Source organism: Aricia agestis, chromosome 5 (genome assembly GCF_905147365.1).
Source record: "Aricia agestis chromosome 5, ilAriAges1.1, whole genome shotgun sequence".
Taxonomy (NCBI): domain Eukaryota; kingdom Metazoa; phylum Arthropoda; class Insecta; order Lepidoptera; family Lycaenidae; genus Aricia; species Aricia agestis.
The window spans coordinates 2,474,527-2,496,013 of NC_056410.1; the positions used below are offsets into that span (position 1 = coordinate 2,474,527).

Here is a 21,487-nt window from a genome sequence, read left to right on the forward strand (position 1 = left end):
AAATGATGAAAACATGTAAAATAATCGCGTGACGTCACGTAAACTTAGATTTAATAATCGCGATCAAAAGAAGTTTGTGAAATCCAATCGAAACAAAACGAGATTTACGTCGCAGCAGGAACGCGTTCAATGGGAACTAAGTTTTATAAAACTAAGTTTTATGTGTGTTTGGTGAAATCCCACCTTAGAGTCCCGGGAAAGGACATATGATACTTGTGATCCCGGAAAAATGTACGGTTTCCGGGATCAAAAGTAACGGAGTTGCGGGCGTCATCTAGTGATTGTTAAAAAATACTGATTAACTGAAATGGATAATAGATATTATCTTTGATCATTAGAATAGCTGCACAATAGTGCCTATTATATTTGCCTAATACCTAACAAGTACTTACTAATAAGTTAGTACTTGTTAGTTAATAGGCCAATATAATAAAAGGCAAATATACGATATCTAATACAGAATAGAATGGTGTGCCTCTCTTACTAAAAACACGAAACTCTGCTACACTCAACTGAAGATACACAAGTTCTACGATTTACTAAGATCATACAATTATACTGTATTATGTATCTATTATTCGTAGGCAAGAAGTGCCAAAAATGCGTAAAGCACTAGAAATCTAAGACATCTCCATTTAGCATAACAGCTAGGCTATCGCGCTTATATATAGAGATTGTAGAGTTAATAATGTGATTATCGTTTTAATATGCATAGCGCCAACATGGGACGCGGCCAAAACACAACTTTAAACAGATAATTGCTAGATAGTGGTGTTGTTATCTAGGTCATGCATAAATTGTATTATATTTCCACCTTTTTGGTAAAAGGTGGACCTGTGCGAGTTTCTTACGCCGGTTCTTCTCGGCGGGGTAGTTCCCGAACCGGTGGTAACGCGACGTTCTAAAAGTGTTAACTTTGTTAACCTATTTGGAAATAAATATTTTGATTTTTTGATTTTATATTATAGTTATTTAGGTGTGAAATATTATATAAATGGTAAGAAAAAGATGGAATGCAACCGCAATAACCGAATTTCGTTATGTTTGTATTGGAAAATAGAATATGTTCGCTGATTCTCTTACTAACCCGACGAGCACATATTAAAATTTCATGAACATCATTTCAGCCATTTCGGAGTTTGGCACCAAATACCGCGACACGAGAATTTTATATGTTTGATAATATTAATAGGACATAATACATGGGGCACACTAAAAGTATTGCACTTCTAGCTAATCGGAACTATTTGAGTTTTGAATGTTATATTTTTTTAAACATTGCAACCTTCCTAGCAATATAAAAAAAAATTGGCGGGAAATGATTTGTCTACGTACGCACCGAAATTCGAATCAGGTCGAAAAAATTTTAGAGCGATGATTTTTTATGATTTTAAAAGTTCTCTCTCCGCAAGACTGTGCTGCCCGTCTTCAAAATGCTTTTGGGAGGGAAGTACCTTGTTTGAGCACCGTGAGGAGATGGTATACTGTATTTGAGAGAGGTCGAGTTTCTTTACATGACGAATTTCGTGTAGGGCGGCCTTCAACTGCCGTCAACGAAATTAATGTGGCTACTGTTAAACGGCTAATTGAAGAAAATCCGTAGATTACCTATGAGACAATTTGAGGACTATTGGGGATTAGTATGAGCTAAATCAAAAAAAAATTACACGAAGAATTGTGAGTTCGGAGACTTTGTTGTCGTTGGATCCCCCATGAACTGACAATGGAGCAGAAGCGGGCTCGCGTGGAATGGTGCTCACAGATGCTACTGAAGCACGCCCACGGACATTCTAATGCTGTTTATGACATTGTCACAGGAGACGAAACGTGGATTTGTTGTTTTGAACCCGAAAAAGAATAGCAATCTTGTGAGTGGGTGTTTGAAAATGAGAACAAGCCAACAAAAGTGAGGCAGGCGAGAAACGTTGGTAAGAAAATGATCGCGTTTTTTTTTCTGAACTACTGATCCCATCTGTACAATTCCACTTGGAGATCAAAAGAGTGTTAATGCTAAGTGGTATTCTACCATTTGTTTACCCAGGATATTAGAAAAGGTTCGCGAAAGACGACCAAAAAGCCGCATTCTCCTACATTTATGTATGAATTATAACATTATAGTAAGTATATCAAGTACACATAATATTTTAAATACTTACCTTTAAAAATTAAAACAAACTCACAACTTACCTGATTCCTGCACTGCGATGATAATATACTATACAAGTAGTATATCCCGTTGTACCATAAGTCATTACCATATTATATTATTACTGTTTATGTATTACGTAAGTATGTATATCGCTCATTGCTACGGTGGTGTATAGCGGTGGCCGATATTCCTGCGCGCGCGGCGCTCCTACCTCATGGGACAGCCGTTTGCGTTATGGTGAGAGCACGGGTTTTACGAAGGGCGAGGGCGCCGGGTGGACGGGTCCGCCGCATAACCATACCATAGCACTGAGTCACACGCACAACTCATAATATTATAGTACTTATTTTATATTATATTTTCATATTAATTATTGTATCTTATAATTTTATAGAATTCCATATATTATATTTATATATAAAATAATATTTTGGATGTAATGTATGTTACAATGTATTGCTGAGTGCTTATCCGTCCCTGTTTTCAGATGACGGTTTACTAGGAACCACATAATACCAGGCACTGTGGTGTACGTCACGGTGATACGCCTGAGTGGTGTCCTTTTTGGCCGTAGACATGACAATGCACTACTTGTACCGTTCTTCATGATATTATTATGCTATTATTTTTGTAATTATTTTTCTTTTATTTTTCTTTATGTATTGTAATGTGTTTTGTCTTATGGTAGTGTAATGTGATGTCTTATGTTAAATAAACGTTATTATTATTATTATTATTATTATTACATCACGGCAACGCCTCTTCACACACAGCCAACAAAACAAAATCATTTTTAGGTTCCGAAAAATCACAACTCGTCACCCATCCTGCACATAGCCCCGACCCAGCACCCTGTGATTTCTGTATTTTTCCCAAAACTAAAGATTTAATGAGAGGTTTCACTTTTACCAACTACGAAGAGGCAGTGATAGCGTTCAATCAGCACGTAGAAAACATGCCTTCAGATCTGTGGTCCTCCTGTTTTAAAAAATAGTTCGATCGTTTAAAAAAATGTTTAGAATGTAAAGGAGAGTAATTTGAAAAGCAATAAACGTAATATTTTGGTTATAACACGTCGTTCTTTTAAGTTACGCAAAACTTTCAGTGTGACCTACGTATTACTGCAATGTGTTCACGCTAGAGGCAGCACAGCATAGACAGTAAAAAAAAAGTTTCTGTCAATATTCTGATATTATGGCTTGTACATGGGGTTCCCAACCCTTGATTTGGGATTGCCCGGGAGACTCCGGTAATAATGCTTAACCTCCCGTCTTCCCGGAGAACGATAATTTCTCCGGTTTTCCAAAAACTAATAATGATTGCATAATAATTATTGACTTAGTGAAAAATTGTAAGATGAAGTTGGATTGGACAATCATAATATTATCTGTTCGGAGAAAATCGCTTGGATTAACTCTTGGCTTACTAATGACTTCTTTACGAAATTGAAAGAGAGAAATGGTCCTGAGACTATGTTCTTTCTCAATCCCCCCCCTTTTCCCGGGTTGGTCCTTTCGAGAGTTGGCAACCCTACGTGTACACCATGTCAGATTTTCTATTATCTCTCTAGCTCTAGTAGAATTCTCTGCTCCCATATTTGCGCCATATTGCCTATTTATACAAGCTTAACTTATTTAGTAGCTCACTATAGATAGGTTAAGTTTAATACAACTTTTGGCTCTTACAACAGTTCAAAGTTAACTTAAGATTGTAAAGTTTGTATCAGTTTTAGGATAAAAGTTTCGACTTTAAAACCCCGTTCACTGTTTTAAGCACTTCAAGATTTAGATATTCGATAGAAGTTTCAAATCGGAGCTAACTGGTATTATAAACATTTTAAGGAGTACAATGTTTATTATTAAGTTAAGACTTTTTAGAGTTGCATTGGTCATTTTATTGCTTCGTAACGAAGCTATGCGATGCATTTTGAGATGAGCTGTTGGAAATTGGAACAGGCAGCTCAAAACCGTAGCGACAAGCCTGTCAATTCAGTTTATATCTTCTTGTGTAGTAAATAAAGTTTAGTTATGAATGGCTCATTTAGAAATGCGTCGCATCGTTTCGTCAGGTTGCAATGTGAACTGACTATTCCGAGAGACTCGACAGTGATTCCATTCGTCAGTCACATGTCACGCGTTTTCCGAGAACGTTTCTGCTAACTTCATATCAATATACATTTCCAAAGGTCGTTTCCAAAATGCATGCAGTATTTGATATTGCATGAAGCATTTTATGATGATGAAATTTGTTATGGAGATAAGAGGCGGGAATGGATTATGAAAGTTATTTTTATTATTAAAATTAGGGGGCAAACGAACGTAATGAGAACCAACCAACCGTCCCCCATGACACTTGCAATATCAGAAGAGTTGCAGGTGCGTTGCCGGCCTTTTAAGAGAGAATACGCTCTTTTCTTGAAGGTTTGCAGGTCGTGTTGGTCCGGAAATACTGCTGGCAACAGTTCGTTCCAGAGTTTTATACTAGTGTGTGTGGCAGAAATTTTCGTTTTATTAAAGGTTTAGATGACGTCCGCGTAATTAACGAATTTCGGTTCAACGGAGTCGCAGGTGTTATTTAGTAAACTACAAATATTAACTATTATTACTTATTGACTCCAAAATACGAGACCGATTTTGATACAAACCCTACTAAGAGCCAGTCCACACGGGCCGCGGCTGCCGTTTGACGCATGGTAGGCTAAACAGGCGCTGCGTCACCGAAGCGTTATTACGAAGCAGTCTTAACGTCAACACCGCTTCGTCTCAGGGGCTGCTGTCCATTATGTCGGCGTTGCGACGACGCAGCACGCTGTGTGAACACCTTGGTTATTTGTATGTAAAACAACGCAACGGCAGCGCTGCGTCGACGCAACGCGCCGTGTGGACTGGCTCTAAGGCGATAAAAGTGCCCCCGGGATTTCGTGGGAAACCTCTATCTTTGATATTCAAAGGCGTACTCTGTGTTCTGTATAACGCTCCGCGGCGCACTCGTGACCCGCTCGAGAGCGCATTAGCTCGTCTGGCAGCGCGCCAACTCGACTAATGTACACGATAAATAAATATTTCTCTGCTCGGATGAGGTTTTCCCATGTTACATCTTACTGTCGGTGTTTTAATGATAGGCACAAGCTTAACACGTGTTAAATGCGACACTGATTTTTTGTACATACCATGCGATACCTGCAGATATTTTCGATTTGGTAGTAAGTTTGCATCGTGTTCGAACACGGTTTTAATGGCCTGGTGAAAGCCGTTCATAGAAATTCGAACCCAAAATCAACAACTAAAGGATTGAATAAATGCGCGTGTATAAAGTTCATTAGTGGACCTATTTGAAAATACCTTCGCCCGGGAATCGGACAGAAACTTGATGCCTTTTTTTAAAGTAATTGGACGCTGTTAAGCATTTGTGTATCATTTCACAAAAAAATACGTATTGAGTTATGAATGCAGCTGACTTCTTTAGATCATTTAGAACAAAACATTCATAACTCAACGCCAATTTTTTTTGTGGGTGCACAAATGCTTAACAGCGACTACCTAATTATTATTATCAAGTTTTTTTTTTTATGAAAGAAGGGGGCAAACGAGCAAACGGGTCACCTGATGGAAAGCAACTTCCGTCGCCCATGGACACTCGCAGCATCAGAAGAGCTGCAGGTGCGTTGCCGGCCTTTTAAGAGGGAATAGGGTAATAGGGGAGGGTAGGGATGGGAAGGGAAAGGAATAGGGGAGGATAGGAAAGGGAATTGGGCCTCCGGTAAACTCACTCACTCAGCGAAACACAGCGCAAGCGCTGTTTCACGCCGGTTTTCTGTGAGAACGTGGTATTTCTCCGGTCGAGCCGGCCCATTCGCGCCGAAGCATGGCTCTCCCACGTATACTACATATACTACTATAAGTGTAGGTTTAGTAAGCAGTAGTACTAGAACTACTAGTAGATAATAATAGTAAAGTGGTATGCATTTGCAGGTGTAGGAGCGTAGCGCGCTGTAGCAGCTCTATGCCGTAGAGGGCGCGTAGCGACGCTACGATTTGCACTCAAATATTTCTTATACATAATAATAATTATACAAACACTTAATACTATTTTTTTTATTATATACGTTACGTCCTATAATATATAAGTGCAATGTATGCATAATATATGCAATATTTTTAAGGTCATGCATAGAAACTTAAAACTATAAAAAGTTAATATAATATTTACGTAATAATATGTGCTTTTTTAAATATTATACCTAAAAATTACTTCACGCAAACGCACGTTATAGCTAAAAATAAACGTAAAATGGATGTATGTACGTCACAGAGGCACACAATTCGAGTGCAAAGTGTAACGGACATGGTCACGTCCTGCATTATTGACGAAGTCTCTCGCCTGCCCCTCGTCTGCCTCTCGCCTGCCCCTCTGCTGCCGTTTGCCTGTCAGATTGCAGCGCCATTACATGTAATGGCTTTCTGAACGACCGGAAAGTCTATACCCATAATATTGCCATGTCGCTGATACAAATATAAAGAGCACATAAGCGCTTAGTTCATTTGAAAAATATGATGCTATTTTACCTCGCTGTAGAAGATGAGTTATGCTTGTTTAGTGCATATATCATTGTATTATTTTTTTAACTTAAAAGACGAAACGGCATGCACAATATTTTAAGAGGTATCATTAGAGATAGTGTTGAGTGCATTAAAGACGAGACTGCTTGGGTATTTATAAATATTAGGACATTAAAGACGAGACTGCTTTAGTTATTTATAAATAGGATGTAGGTAAGCAGTAAATTCCGATTTTTGATACCAAAAAAACCTTTAGTAATGAGCAAAATATCATATTTTGTTATGAAATTCAATGATAAGCTAAACATATTATTTAGATAGTTTTAACATTTTGTTTGAAAAGGAAAAAAAACATTTTATCATCATTAGAATTTGATGTATCCCACTTGACTTGTATATGAATATCTTTTAACCCTTCTAGTTAATTTGGTTTCGGGTTACCAAACGACCCTAGGAGGTCCCTTGGGTTAGCCCGAGAGCATATCGGGCTCAGTGGTTACCGCTTTTGGTCTCCTGTATCCTCACTATCAACATAAGCGTTATTTTGCAACGGGTTTATCTGCTTATGGATAGCGCATCCCTGCTAGAAGCACCTTTTTATAAAAAAAACCATGAGAAATCGATTAGTTTCAACAGTATGAAAATGTGAGCACATTTTTTTTATTTAATAAAATTTTATACTATCATACAAGGCAGTGCCGTAAATAGGGCGGTGCCACCGGTGCCCAGGCACAGGGCGTAGACTCTTTGGGGGGGCAAAAATGGCCAACCAGGCAGGAGTATTATTTTTTCGGTTTGCTCCCGATAATAGTTCCCGCTGCGCCCCTAGAGCACGATTGCAATAGTAAAATAGACCTATACATTGCTTTGGGTAATATAATATTACTTATCTAAAAAAGCAAGGGCGTAGTAATTGTAAAAGCTCGCACAGGGCGCCAAAAAGACTGTTTACGGCACTGATACGAGGTACCTTCGACTTAAGAAAGATTTATAATTAAAGTTTAAATACAATTATAGTGTGTTAGTGTTGTGTACGCTCAGAAAGCGATGCTCAGAGAAAACCCTAGCCAGTGTCGGACAACGCTCAGAACTTTTACAAACACTTTACCTAACTTTAATAGACTTTCTATTTTTCTAAGCTAGTCTTTTACTAACAATTTATTTAGGACCATTACTAATTGTTGTAGATTTTAACAAATAAAATAACGTAGTAGATGATTTAAATTGTAAACATTAATATAAAGTAATAATTTTATTTACATTACATACAGCATACTTATAAATATTGATAATTATAACTTGAAATACTGAGATATTACTAGATGACTCTCGCAACCACAGAAATAAATCAAGATAGAACGGCTAAGCGGGTGGAGTACGCGTGTTTCAACCTTGCTCTGTCGCTCAAGATTCGTTGAACGTTCATTCAGTTCATTTATTCGTTCAGATTACATCGGAGTGGCTGTGCAAAAATGCCTCATTGTGCAGTGTCTAATTGTAAAAACAGAAGTACGAAAGTGAATCGGTCGAAAGGAGATATTTCTTGCCACGGGTAAGTTATTTGTTCTAACTGAAAGCAAAGCAAAAATTTACACGAGCGATTCCTTAGCAACGCGCGCGCGTCGCCGTTCTATCTTGATTTATTTCTGTGCCCGCAACACTTTTTTTGAAAACCCGACTTTTGAAATCGGTTCGACGGTTTGGGCGTGAAGAAACGGGCGACACACTTTTACATAAATTATAATATTAGTTTAATAATAGCTACTATATAAGCTTATCGTAGAAGTGAAAAAATAAATCACGCCTCTACAGTGTCTTTCATTAAATTCTATTTACGGGTAAATGAACAACCCCAATATGTATAATAAATTCAAAGCTAAAATGGATTCTATTATTCACAATATTGATGGCGGCCGAGAACGGGATGGTTTATTAATATCCCCTTTGTTTCTCTTGCATTAACACGACCATATTTTCGGCCTTACCAAACACGTTCAAGAAGTTTTTTAATTAAGTAAAAGCCATGTTTATAAATATAAAAAGGAAGCCTGAATACTTTTTTTTCTAACGTTGTTAGTTGTTATGAAACTACTATTACGACCTATTACAATTTACACACTCGAAAAACATACTTCTTAAGGGGATTATAGAAATTAGAAATAAAATAAGTAACATCAAAAAAACATGGGAATATCCCAAAATAAATAAACCCTTGCAAATATTATGCCGCATGTCAATACGTCGTAGACACCGCTACGCGCTACGAACGCGTAGCGGTGCTACGTATAAGATAGTAACTAGTTTGTGCGTTTAGGGAGATCGCAGACGACAGACTTTTTGTGCGATCGCGTCTGCGATCTCCCTAAAACGCACAAACTAGTTACTATTACTTTACGCACAAACTATGTCGCGACTCGCGGCCATGCCGACTGTATGGGCGCCGCAGACTCGATCGCACAAAAAGTCTGTCGTCTGCGAATTATAAGTTTATGTCTGCGATCTCCCTTATGATGATATGGGTGACAACTGACACCGTAGGTGACACAATTTAATAATTGACAATAGTAGGGAAGTGACCTAAAAACATTAATCGATAATTTATAAATATCGAATCACTTCGTAAAGGAATTGCAATCGAAATTATCGATTTCGTACTGACGTTTCAGAGTGGCGCCGGCGATTTAAAATGACCGCCCTTTTTATCGATTTGATTTCGATTCAACAGTGTCAATCTCTATTGGCATAAGTTCCGCTTCATGCGTGTGAAATTTTTCAAATGTTTTCGTAACAATAATTTTATACTCCTGTTTTCACAGTAATATTTATAATTTTATATTAATAAGTTAGCATATAGCAACTTTTCATTTTTATTCATTTACAATTATAGGAAACATTTGTTTTTGTAGATGGAATATAATTTATTACATTTTGTTTTTTTTTTGTTTTCTTGTAAAAAAACCCCGTAGCAAGGAATATGAGAACTGTCACCCATATCATCTTAAAACGCACAAACTATAGTAGCAGAGTAGGTAGAACTAAGAGCCTGTCTACACGGCGCGTTGCGTCAGCGTTGCGTCGATGCAGCGCTGCCGTTGCGTTGTTTTACATACAAATAACCAAGGTGTTCACACGGCGCCCTGCGTCGTCGCAACGCACACATGACGAAAAGCAGCCCCCGAGACGAAGCGGGACGTGTTGACGTAAACTGCTTCGTAATAACGCTGCGATGGTGCAGCACCCTTGTGACGGCTATGCCGTCAAACGGAAGCGCTGCGTCGACGCAACGCTGACGCAACGCGCCGTGTGGACAGGCTAGGAGTACCTCGAACTTCAAACAAACGGGCGAATATATACGCGAGTTGGGACATACTATGTCAAACGTATAAATTTCGAGATCTCTTCTAAGTCAGCCTACTCGTAAGTTCTGTTTACTCTGGTTAGGTAGTAGGAACACGTATATCTACGAACAATTTTGAGCTTTTTAATAAAATAAAAACTGAATATCCACCCAAACAGCATAAAGTTCTATAATATCTCGAGATATCTTCTTCCGTGCACGAAGTCTCAGAAAACATTAGTATAAACACTGTTATAAGAATTATTCTACCCGACTAATAAGCACATAGAATAATTATTTTCTAGTGGCTAGATTTATATATTAGTGCTTAAACCAAATAAGCAAACATCTCAACCGCATAGACAGTAGGTAGTATGATAATTAATTAGTGTTGACATAGTGGTGAAGATGTTTGTGGTGCACGCCGGCCTCTGGGGACGCGGCCCAGATATCTACTGTCATTTGCGGTCGTTATTAAGATGCAAGTCGTCATCATCTCAGTCGATCATCAGTAGTAAGGGCCAAAATAGCAAGGGACTGGTGTTCATTTGAGACTCCTAAGCTGTCTAATAGATTTGAAAAGGACCACTTAGGGGTTTTCAGGAGAGTAGAAATCTCTACAAATAATCATATTTCTGACTCTTATCCCCTAAAGAGTTGAGATACGAGTAATATAATGAAGTTTCCCCCCTTTTTTATTACTCGTAGGCTAATAACCCAAATACAAAATTAATATAATGTATAGTTCGTTTTACTCGTCTCAAAACTGTGATCTTCTAATTTTAGAACTTTAATTGAGTGCTATTAATAAAGAGTGAGAACGTGTTAATAAAAATAAGGGCCCTTCCACATGACGTTTTTTAAGTTCGTTTGTATCGATACAAACGCAAGTTGAAACGCTCAGCAAACGGAAGGAAGCCGACACGTTTTTTATATCTCCTAAAGCCGATGAAAACGCGCAGAAGACGAGCGCATCAGAAACGCGTGTCGTCAGTGCGCAAAATATACGTCTTGTGGAAAGGCCAAAGGTAGTCAATAATTCTGCGTTGTTGTTCCAGGTCTGGTGAAGCTGGGGGTGCACTGCGTGACGGGCAAGAAGGTGGCCATCAAGATCATCAACCGGGAGAAACTCAGCGAGTCCGTGCTCATGAAGGTAAAAATTATATATGTGAACTACATAACTGCAATATTATAATATGTATAGCTTTAAGCTTCTATAGCGAAGAGATAAGTAATAAAACAAATTATAATTAAGACCCCTCCGACAGACACTGTGTAGAGCTTCTAGACTCTAGACCAGTAGTTCTTAACCTTTTTGTCATGAGGGACCATTTTACCAAATGTTTGCCTTGCCGGGGACCACCCAATTGGTTTACCTAAATTAAGATCTGGTTGATAAAGAAAACAAGCACAACTTTATAGTTAGATAGCATTAATTAATTTTTATTTTTGGCAAAATCTAAAAGTTACAGATTTTAATTTTGATGTGACTTTTGTGACTCTTAATAACTTCTGAATTCTCACATATTATTAGGACGGCTTCGCGGACCACTTGGAATGCCTCCAGGGCCCACCAGTGGTCCGCGGACCACCGGTTAAGAACCACTGCTCTTGAGCATGCATATCGACGGCAACCATGAGCAATCACAGATGAATTGTTATATTTCGTAGTCGCTTCTATTGGTCCATCATATGCCAACATGGAGGGGCCGCATAATGCTAAACTTTGGACCGGACAGTCACAATATGCGACCATAATTGCGCATTCCAGTCTCTACAGTACGACCAATCAACGCCAAAACAAAATGAAAATTGGAAAACTCCGTTCTCGTGTGGGTGGAGAGTGGGCTGACCATCGCAACGGATTTTCTGATCAACCTAGTGCATACGTCCCACGTACTTATTATCCTTCATAGTATCACAGTAGTCAGTATTCAAAGTTTTATTTAAAAGATATTTAACGATGTTAATATTAGGTGATTCACAAACAAAATGGAAAAAAATCCTGGCGAAATGAACACGACCACAGTATCAAAGAGATAATCTTTGGTACTGTTCGTGTTAAATTTATAGATGAGGTGCGTCGAAGTCGTGTAAAATTATTAGTGAGGTTAAATTTATGGATGAGATAGACACTATTCGTAAAATATACTTAAATATTATAACCCTCGCTCGAGTCTGTGTTTAACTTAATCATGAATGAAAATATATTTTATGAAAAAAAAAGAAGATCGACGACTTTGGTCTTTGACAAACCCAATATTATTACTGGACAAGACTGTTCCCCAAAAAATATATATATTCTAACTTCATGTACTTTGAAAAATCTTAAACTCATCTTTTGTTTCAGGTGGAAAGGGAGATAGCGATAATGAAGCTGATAGAACACCCGCACGTGCTCGGTCTGTCTGACGTCTACGAGAATAAGAAATATTTGTGAGTACCCACACTGCAATTTTTACTTTTTATAATAATTAGTGCTGGATTATGGTATGTGGGTGGGTGGCTCACCAAACGTACCTATAAAAGTCTAGACTCTAAATACATATCATTAGGCTAAAGTCCTAGATTTTAAGGCGTTATGTTACTGACTGAAATTTATTAATAAAAGATGTCTATAATTTTCTAATCGTCTAAAGTCTAGCTTTATATATTTGCTAGTACAGGACGAAATAAACTAAAAGTAAGACTAATTACTAAACAAGTAACAAATGGATATCGCGGAAATATTCACACATCTTTTTCTAATTTGGCACGGCTCCTTGCTCTGAAAATCTGGGTCATGGCTTACAGCTTACGCCATATCTTATAAGGTCTATATTTTTAGATATTTTATCTATGACTAGCTTTTTAGGCGATTTTGTCCGCATAGGAACATATATTTTAGCAAGAAACTTTGATCCTCTATTTATTAATCTTCCTCTCTCTCTTATGCCCCTATCATAAGAGGAACGCGTATGTGAAATATCATAATAATAATATGATTATTATTTAATTTTAATTGAATAGATAATTTGATAAAAAAAAAATGAGTTTTTCGTGAAATAATTATATATTAGTAAGTATAATTATTTCACGAAAATATAATAGAAATAATTATATTATATAATAGTATAGTACAAATAATTATATTATACTTAACTTTTAAAAAATTCATTTAAAAAGTTAAGTATACTTAATATAATTATTTGTCACTAAGTACGAGAGTTAGAGTTTCGACTGTGCCACAGAATATATTTAAGTAAGTATAATAAATAGTACTCCAGATCTATCAGGCAATTAGTCTTGTATCCATATTAATATTATAATAGTAAATAGTCAGTCTATCTTCACACCCAAACCGCTAAATAGATTTTGCTGAAATTTGGTATGGAGACAGTACGTTGAGTCCCGGGAAAGAACATAAGATAGGTACTCTTTATTCCGAAAAAAATTACGATTCCCTCGCGAATAAACGATTTTTTGCACAATGGAGTTGCGGGCGTTATCTAGTTTTCTATAAGTTTTATTGCAGTGCTGGTTTTAACATTTAGCACTATCAGCGACCTCGGCGAGATTTATTCGGCGCTAGTGTTTTAGTAGTGCTGAAAAATGTTAGCGCCCCTTTTGTTTGCCTTCAGCGCCCCTTTTTATCCGGCGGCGCCCTAGGCGGTCGCCCAGCGTCGCCCCACCCTAACGCCGCTACTGTTTATAGATGCGTCTATTTTCCAGGTACCTAGTGTTAGAGCACGTGAGCGGTGGCGAGCTGTTCGACTACCTGGTGAAGAAGGGCCGCCTCACGCCCAAGGAGGCGCGGAGGTTCTTCCGACAGATCATATCCGCGCTGGACTTCTGTCATAGCCATTCTATTTGGTAAGATTGCGCTCAAAATATCACCTAACTATATCCAGTTTTAGGCAAAGTTAGTCGATCTAAGCCTAGATCCTAGTTGCGAAAAGTTTTAAAATTAAGTATCTATCACAATATGTAAAGAAACGTTTTAGTGCTGATTAAGTACGATTTCGAATAATTCTGACAAAGTTACAACGCCATGTCACAACTGTGGCTCTCATTTTTAAATATAAAAACTAGCTGTCCCGGCAAATGTTGTTTTGCTATAGTAAAGTATTTCGATTTCACCCATATTATATTTTTGTTGAAGTGACTAAATAAGTATATCACCATGGCAACGTCCATCGCTATCCCGTGGCACAAAGAATGGTCGCCGTCAGTCTCGAGTTGTTATAATTTACCATTATTTATTCAACAAATGCATTTATCAATATAAAAAGTACCTACCCAGTAGCCGATTCTCAGACCCACTGAATATGCATATAAAATTTGGTTAAAATCAGTGAAGCCGTTTCGGAGGAGTACGCGGCCTAACGTTGTGACACGAGAATTTTATATATAAGAAGATAACATAATTTATACCATTCATACCTAATAACCAAATATATGTACCCAGATTAACAGAAAGATGAGGACAGCATGTATAACTGTAACCCTTGGACCTTGAGTTAGCATCGAGTTTTCAACTATTATAGTAATAATAACTATTTACTAAGATTTACTACGTAATTACCATTGTCTACAACAGGTACTTTAAACAATTGATAACTCACATCTTCCAGCCACCGTGACTTGAAGCCGGAGAATCTGCTACTGGATGAGAGGAACAACATCAAGATAGCGGACTTCGGCATGGCGTCGCTGCAGCCGGCCGGCTCGCTGCTGGAGACGTCTTGCGGCAGCCCGCACTACGCCTGCCCTGAAGTTATAAGAGTGAGTTTAGCATAGAGCTACCATAACATAAACTGTTAGGTTTTTACGCGCTCACGGGCATCGCCAGCTTGTGACTATGGGGGCAATGACGGAGGATAAAAAATATGAACGCTTGGTATAACGGTCGAGAGCACGAAGCGTTACATTTTGGAGGTCTATCTGCCGAGATATCTAAAATTTTAAATTAATTACATTTTAATTAATTTTATACGTGGGAGAGCCATGCTTCGGCACGAATGGGCCGGCCCGACCGGATAAATACCACGTTCTCACAGAAAACCGGCGTGAAACAGCGCTTGCGCTGTGTTTCGCTGAGTAAGTGAGTTTACCGGAGGCCCAATCTCCTACCCTATTCCCTTTCCTACCCTCCCCTATTCCCTTCCCTTCCCTACCCTCCCCTATTACCCTATTCCCTCTTAAAAGGCCAGCAACGCACATGCAGCTCTTCTGATGCTGCGAGTGTTCATGGGCGACGGAAGTTGCTTTCCATCAGGTGACCCGTTTGCTCGTTTGTCGTATTTCAATAAAAAAAAAATTGCCCGATACATTATCCGTCAAACTCTTCATTAAATTGAATCTTAATCAATAATCATAATTAACTATCTCTGGGTACGGCAGTTTGCCACGAATCTCGATGACGATTGTACGGTCTAATAAGGACGGTTCTAATATCAATATCAATGTATATAAAAACTTTTACATTTGTTCACTAGAGAGAGGAATTAGACCCTTGGGTATGTGTAATAATTATACGATAGGTATACTATTTTTCTACTTTCTATAGCGTACTTATTTAAAACCTCAGGTGATTCACGAATTAATTTATGTCATAGAGTTACTTACAGCTAGATGGTACAATGGGGTGTGAATAAAACAGGATTAATAAACCAACTTTTTACTACAAGTAAGCTTATAAAATATATTACAAATTGCGACAAAAATATACACCCATATAATATTACCTAATTAAGTACATATACATGTCAAGTTTATTCTTGGTTTAGAAAATCACATGTCATTCTAAAGATACGCAAAAACACCTTGTCTCATCAAAGGCCGATAAAATCATAGAACAAAATACTAGAAAGCTAAATAAATACAAAAGTTTAGAAATATGTTATCAAAATGTATCTTGTATAAGTTAAAACCAAAAAGCTTGTATAAGTTATCAAAATTATACAAGCCAGCTGCACAAAATACATGGGCTAAAATAATAAATGAGTAACTTCATTATTTTTGTTACTCAATGTTATTATTATAATAAGATTTGTTTTTTTTAAAGATTCGTTTTAAGTATTATGATCCTGAGGTAGGTGGATATAAGGTACAAAAAAACTTAATACTATAACTCAAACAAAATATCTCCTCTTAACCATAAAAATAATCAAAACAATTAAGTTGCTTACGGTCTAGTTTGTTAATCATGAAAATAAGAGTCATTGTGATTTACCTCATTTATATAAAGTGAGATTCTGAAAGATAGGATTATTAAATTCTAAGTCACTCTGTTTAGAGCCAAACAAAAGATTACATTTAGCATTGTAATACATCAATAATACTTGCTGCTTTTATTACACACAAGATTTTAACAAATAAAATATAATCTATTTCAAACCAAGTGCCTTTTGTAACTAAGAGAATACTAAATAATATATTACACCATAAATAAGTTATTATGAAAACTGATTTTAGTTGTATCAACTGAATATTTAAATTTGGCTTTGTAATACTAAAAAATATATGCTTGCATTGTTAACTCTACATAATTTTAATACTACATGTTAAACTGATTTAATCGTCATCTACTCTCTGCTTTTTGCTTGTGTTTGTTGGTGTTTGTGGTGGGGAGAAACCTGTGTCGCGTCTTTTGCCAGAATGCCTGGCACACCCAGATGTTCTGTTTGTCTGCGACTCCCTGTCCTTTGATGGGGAGAACTGTTTTAGCATTTCAACATCGCTGAATATGACCTGAGCACCTCCGCCACAAGTTGGTACAATATCTCCTTTGTACAGCTTAGTTTCGAGCTCCCCATCTGTATCCTGTTCCTGGGACACCAGACAATACTTTGAGAGCTTCGGATTTGCGATATCCTTGACGTTTGTGAGCTTGTTAACGTATTTGCTGTTGGTGATGCTCGGCTTCATGACTGTGCCCATTGGGACTATTTTGTTCGGAGCGTGTTCAACCCAGCCCCTGCCGTCGGCTGACAGGGAGCGACGGTGTCTCGGGTTAGCGACGGCGACGCCGCGGCGAGACGTCGGAGTGTCTTTGGTCTCCCTACCGTGATGACCAGTGGTAAATGGTGTCAAAAGATGGGCAGGCAAAGCTCTTGGAGTAGATCCTGGTGTGAAATCTCTAGTTTGGGCTCCCATATCTCCATGTGTTTTTGTACCAACATCATGATCACCCCTATCTCCACCTAGGGCCTCAGCTATAATTCTCAAACGGTTTTCTTTCTCCTCAATGGCATTCTTCAATCTTTCTTTCTCTGAATGTATTTCTTTAGCTTTTTCGTGTTCTGCAGCTATTTTGTTGTGGTATTTCCTTTCTAGAACCTTCTTTTGTTTCTCTTTGTCAAGCTTATTTTGACTGAGAAGCAATTCTTTTTCTTGCAGTTCCCTTTTAAGGCTGGAAGTGTAATCAGTCAACTCTGCCAATTTCCTCTGATGAGACAGAGAAGTGTTTTCAGTAGCTGTTAGCCTTTCCTCCAGGGCTCTGATTCTCCTTTCAGCCGAGGCTAGCTGTCCTCGGAGAGATGCATTTTCACTTCTAACTTCCAAAGACTCTTTCTCCAGCTCCAATAAACTTGACCTCAATCTCTCATCCTTTATATCCTTACTTCTCTTCAATGTTTCACGTCTGCTTAGTCTCATTTCAAGATGAGCCATCAATTCTTTTATTATGTGACTTGCTTGAGAGCTATTCAGCTCTAGGCTGGGGAAATCTGGACCAAGACTATAAACAAGACCCAGGTCCAGCTCTAAGTCCTTTGCATCAGCTCGCATAATGTTGTCTCTGGCAGCATTAAATAATCTGTTAGCTTTTCTGCGGCCAGACACCAAACCAATAGATGCCGCAACATCATTAACTTGTGGTTTTGCAACTTCAACCTCCGAGGCTACCTCAGCGAATCTCATTACTTGAAGGGTCTCATCGTAATCTTCTGCTCTTGGATTTGCACAGACTACCATTCTAACTTGGCCCTCGCCTTCAAAGAAATTCTTAAACAGGTGTGTGATCTTAGACTCCCTGTATGGTACCATATTATTGGTCCCATTAACCTGGTTTTCTCGTAGAGCTTCCAAGCAAGTTCTTAATGTCATAAGTGACTTGTTTATGTTTCCAGCCTCCCTCAACCTCTGGCCAGTATTTTTCGTTCGGTTTGTTCGTTCGCTACCAGCCAAATCAACTAAACTCAGCTGACTGATATTTAGAAACTTTTTGTTTTGAATCACAGCTTCCCCCATTTCATCCACCGGTGCTTGTACAAGACGAATGGTGAATACTGAATGACTCCGACTGGACTCCGCATTAAGAGTTGTATGAGCCATTCTTTTCCTCTTGAGTCCCAAGTAGAATGCTTCAAAAGCTTCCTCAGCAGATTTAATCTCTATTTCTGTCACACCATGCACATACATATTGTGGGCTGCGTCTTCTCTTATTATTTTAACAGGAAGATTTTTAGTAATGGGTGGACCATCTTCCAACAAGTCAAAAACACTGTTGTTATAGATCTCTACATACGAAACAAAAACACCGTACTGATTATCTTCATTTACTCCATTTATTTTAGTGAGCTCTGTATCGGACATAGCTAAATCTGGATTAGAGTTATTCTTCCTGCCACTTTTGAATTTGTGGAGCTCCTGTTGCCTCTCCAGCATAGCTTCGGCTTCACTTTGAATGTCGAACATGTTCATTTTATCAGGTTTAAATATGTACTTGTGTGCTTGCACTTCGTTTATTGTTTTGAAGATGATATTGAGGCACCTTGGTAGTATACCGCAATTGTTAGGTTCACCAGTCATAGTAAATGTTTTCCCGCTTCCTGTGACTCCGTATGTGAAAAGCAGACCATTTTTGCCCTTCAGCAAACCTTCCACTAGCGGCAGAGCGACTTTATCGAACACTTCTTGCTGGTTCGTTTCGGGCGGGAACACTTCTTTGAACGTGTATTTCATAGTTCTGTTACCTTCATTTCTGTAACTTAACGCTGTAGCTGGCGGAGACATTAGCACCGTCGTGGGAGATATTATTTTTATGCATGATGTGTCGGAATCTCTTTGCATGGGCCGCAATCGACAGTAAACTTGAACTGGATCTCTTTCACCTTGGAATAAGTTTTGCTTACTTCTGGCTGGCGTTCGTATTTCGTTAATTCGTTGTTTTGATTTCGCAGACCTCATCTTGATATACTTTTATAGCAGTAGGTAATTAATGTAAACGGCCACAGATTACTAGTATATATTTGTAGATAAACGGCTCTCAATGTTTTTAGTTTTTACCGGTCAGTTAATTTTTTATTTCAAAGCACAACGGTCGCTAGTTGACGTTCGTTGAAAATCGTTTCACATTTTTTGACAATTATTGACTGTCATCTTAACTTTTTTATAAAAAAAAATGAGTGGTGCAACAGCCAACGATGTGTCAAAGTTAAAATGACTTTTGGCCATGACTGTTTTATTGTTATCACATTGTTATACATTTTGATTAAAGTTTAGTTTTTTAGCGTTTTTAACGCTTATTCTGTTATGCGTTAAAAACGAACAAAACGCTCAAATAGGTTATAGGAGGCATTTTGAGCGTTTTGATCGTTTTTAACGCTTAATGGAACGCGGGGCATGAGTTGCGACAGTTTACGAGACAACAACATTTTCTCTACTCTAAGACGTATCAAAAATTCTTTTGCAACGAATTTTTGATTTTGTCTTTTGATTTTAGACTTGTCTGAGTTGTCGCCAACTGCCAAGTCCGTTTTGTGACTGCCGATCCACACTCGCGCGCGACAGCGCGCCGCGGTCCGCGGCGCGGATCGCGGCGCACCTCGCGCCGCGGATCGCGCATACTGCCAAATTTACTGATCCACACTCGCAAAGTTCGCGACATGTTCGCAATGTTGCCACTTTTTAATTACTTTACTTTCTTGACACACTATAGTTTGCGCCCTTGAGCCAAATTTATCTTACTTTATATTATAAACTAGATGTCCCACGCGGCTTCGCTCGCGTAAATTATTAGAAATTTTACGGAAATCGTACATTTTTTCGCAACAAAATAGCTTATCTCTCTTCACGTAGTCTATTCTACATCTGTGCCAAATAACATACAAAATTGCTTTAGTAGTTCGTGAGATAAACCCTTGCTAATAATTTTCCGTTTTAACCACATTTTCTCTGTTTCTTCGGTCCTATTAGTTTGCGTGATAAAATAGCCTATAGCCTTCTTTGATAAATGAGCTATCTAACACTAAAATATTTTTTATCGGACCAATAGTTCCTATGATTAACGTGTTCAATCAAACAAATAAATATTTTTTAAATCGCTTGACAAAATCGAATCTTGATCTAAATGACTATGAAAAGTACCAATGGGTCATAATGGGCTTATAATCATGGGATGCATATAACTTTATAAGATATAATATGCTAGTGATGGTGAATGTAATTTGCATAGTAGCATATGCTTTCCGTTCTTAAAGCAATGCAAAGGAGTTCTCTCAGCACCTTCCCAATCTAATCATGGTATACCTTGGTGCAAAATCTTACTTGTTGATTGCATATGCTTAGACTACTTCCCACGAAACCGAAGTCACCACATGTTTCCATATAAATTTTAAGGAGTTTCCTCGATTAGTCATGGCTCCCAGCATCAGATCACCACTTTTGTGAGTATAGTACCAAATTGGGATGACACTCTGTAAGCCAAAAGAAAAATTTTGAAAATCGGTTCACAAACGGCGGAGTAATTGTTGAATATAAAAAACGAACATAACACCTCCCCCATTTTGAAAGTCAGTTAAAATTGTAGCCTATGTATTATAAGCTATATTATTTTAAAGTTTCATTAAGATACATTCAGTAGTTTTTGCGTGAAAGAGTAACAAACATCCATACATCCAAACAAAATATTATAAAGTAAATCTATACCAATATTATAAAGAGGTAAACTTTGTTTGTTTGTTTTGTTTGTTTAATTGTAACGAATAGGCTCAAAAACTACTGGACCGATTTTAAAAATTCTTTCACCATTTGAAAGCTACATTATTTACAAGTAACATAGGCTACTTTTTATTTTGGAAAATATAGGGTTCCGTAAGATATGTTGGTTTTTCTGACACAAGGTGAAAAAAATCAACCAGAAAATTTAGTTATTTTGCGTACGCTGCCTAAACTTTAAAAGATAGAACCATACAATGTTCAAAGTAAATGTAGATCTTATAAATATCTACAAAAATGTCCGCGACACACTATATCTATCTATGTCGATTGAGGCACAACAACCATTTTTTATTTAAAAATCTTGATTTTTTGTGGACTACATTTAAACAAATTTATTTTACTCATGCTGAGAATCCTTATCAAAATAAATTATTTCATCACTAAGTACAGTTTGTGTAGATAATATTTTGTCTTTGAATGATTAAAATTGGACGTTTGGTTTAGAAGTTATGGTGAAAT

The 21,487-nt window shown here is 37.7% G+C and overlaps 2 protein-coding genes across 11 annotated transcripts in view; one reads left to right on the forward strand and one right to left on the reverse strand.

The window, feature by feature from the left end:
• Positions 1-21,487, forward strand: part of LOC121727380 (serine/threonine-protein kinase BRSK2) — a 53,086-nt gene that overhangs the window by 9,589 nt on the left and 22,010 nt on the right. For all 10 annotated transcript variants that reach the window (XR_006035661.1, XM_042115184.1, XM_042115186.1 and 7 more), the window contains exons 3-6: positions 11,104-11,198; positions 12,396-12,481; positions 13,757-13,897; positions 14,659-14,809. Coding sequence is in view for 9 of the 10 variants with exons in the window: in XM_042115184.1 (XP_041971118.1) it covers positions 11,104-11,198; positions 12,396-12,481; positions 13,757-13,897; positions 14,659-14,809 (473 nt within the window). In the remaining variant the exon portion in view is untranslated. The remainder of the gene's footprint in view (positions 1-11,103; positions 11,199-12,395; positions 12,482-13,756; positions 13,898-14,658; positions 14,810-21,487) is intronic.
• On the reverse strand, positions 15,689-19,370 carry LOC121727381 (kinesin-like protein KIF23). The gene is made up of 2 exons (XM_042115195.1): positions 19,294-19,370; positions 15,689-19,258 (listed from the first exon to the last, which is right to left on the reverse strand). Exon 2 carries the CDS (start codon positions 19,214-19,216, stop codon positions 16,601-16,603), a length of 2,616 nt encoding a protein of 871 aa, XP_041971129.1. The 5' UTR covers positions 19,217-19,258; positions 19,294-19,370; the 3' UTR covers positions 15,689-16,600.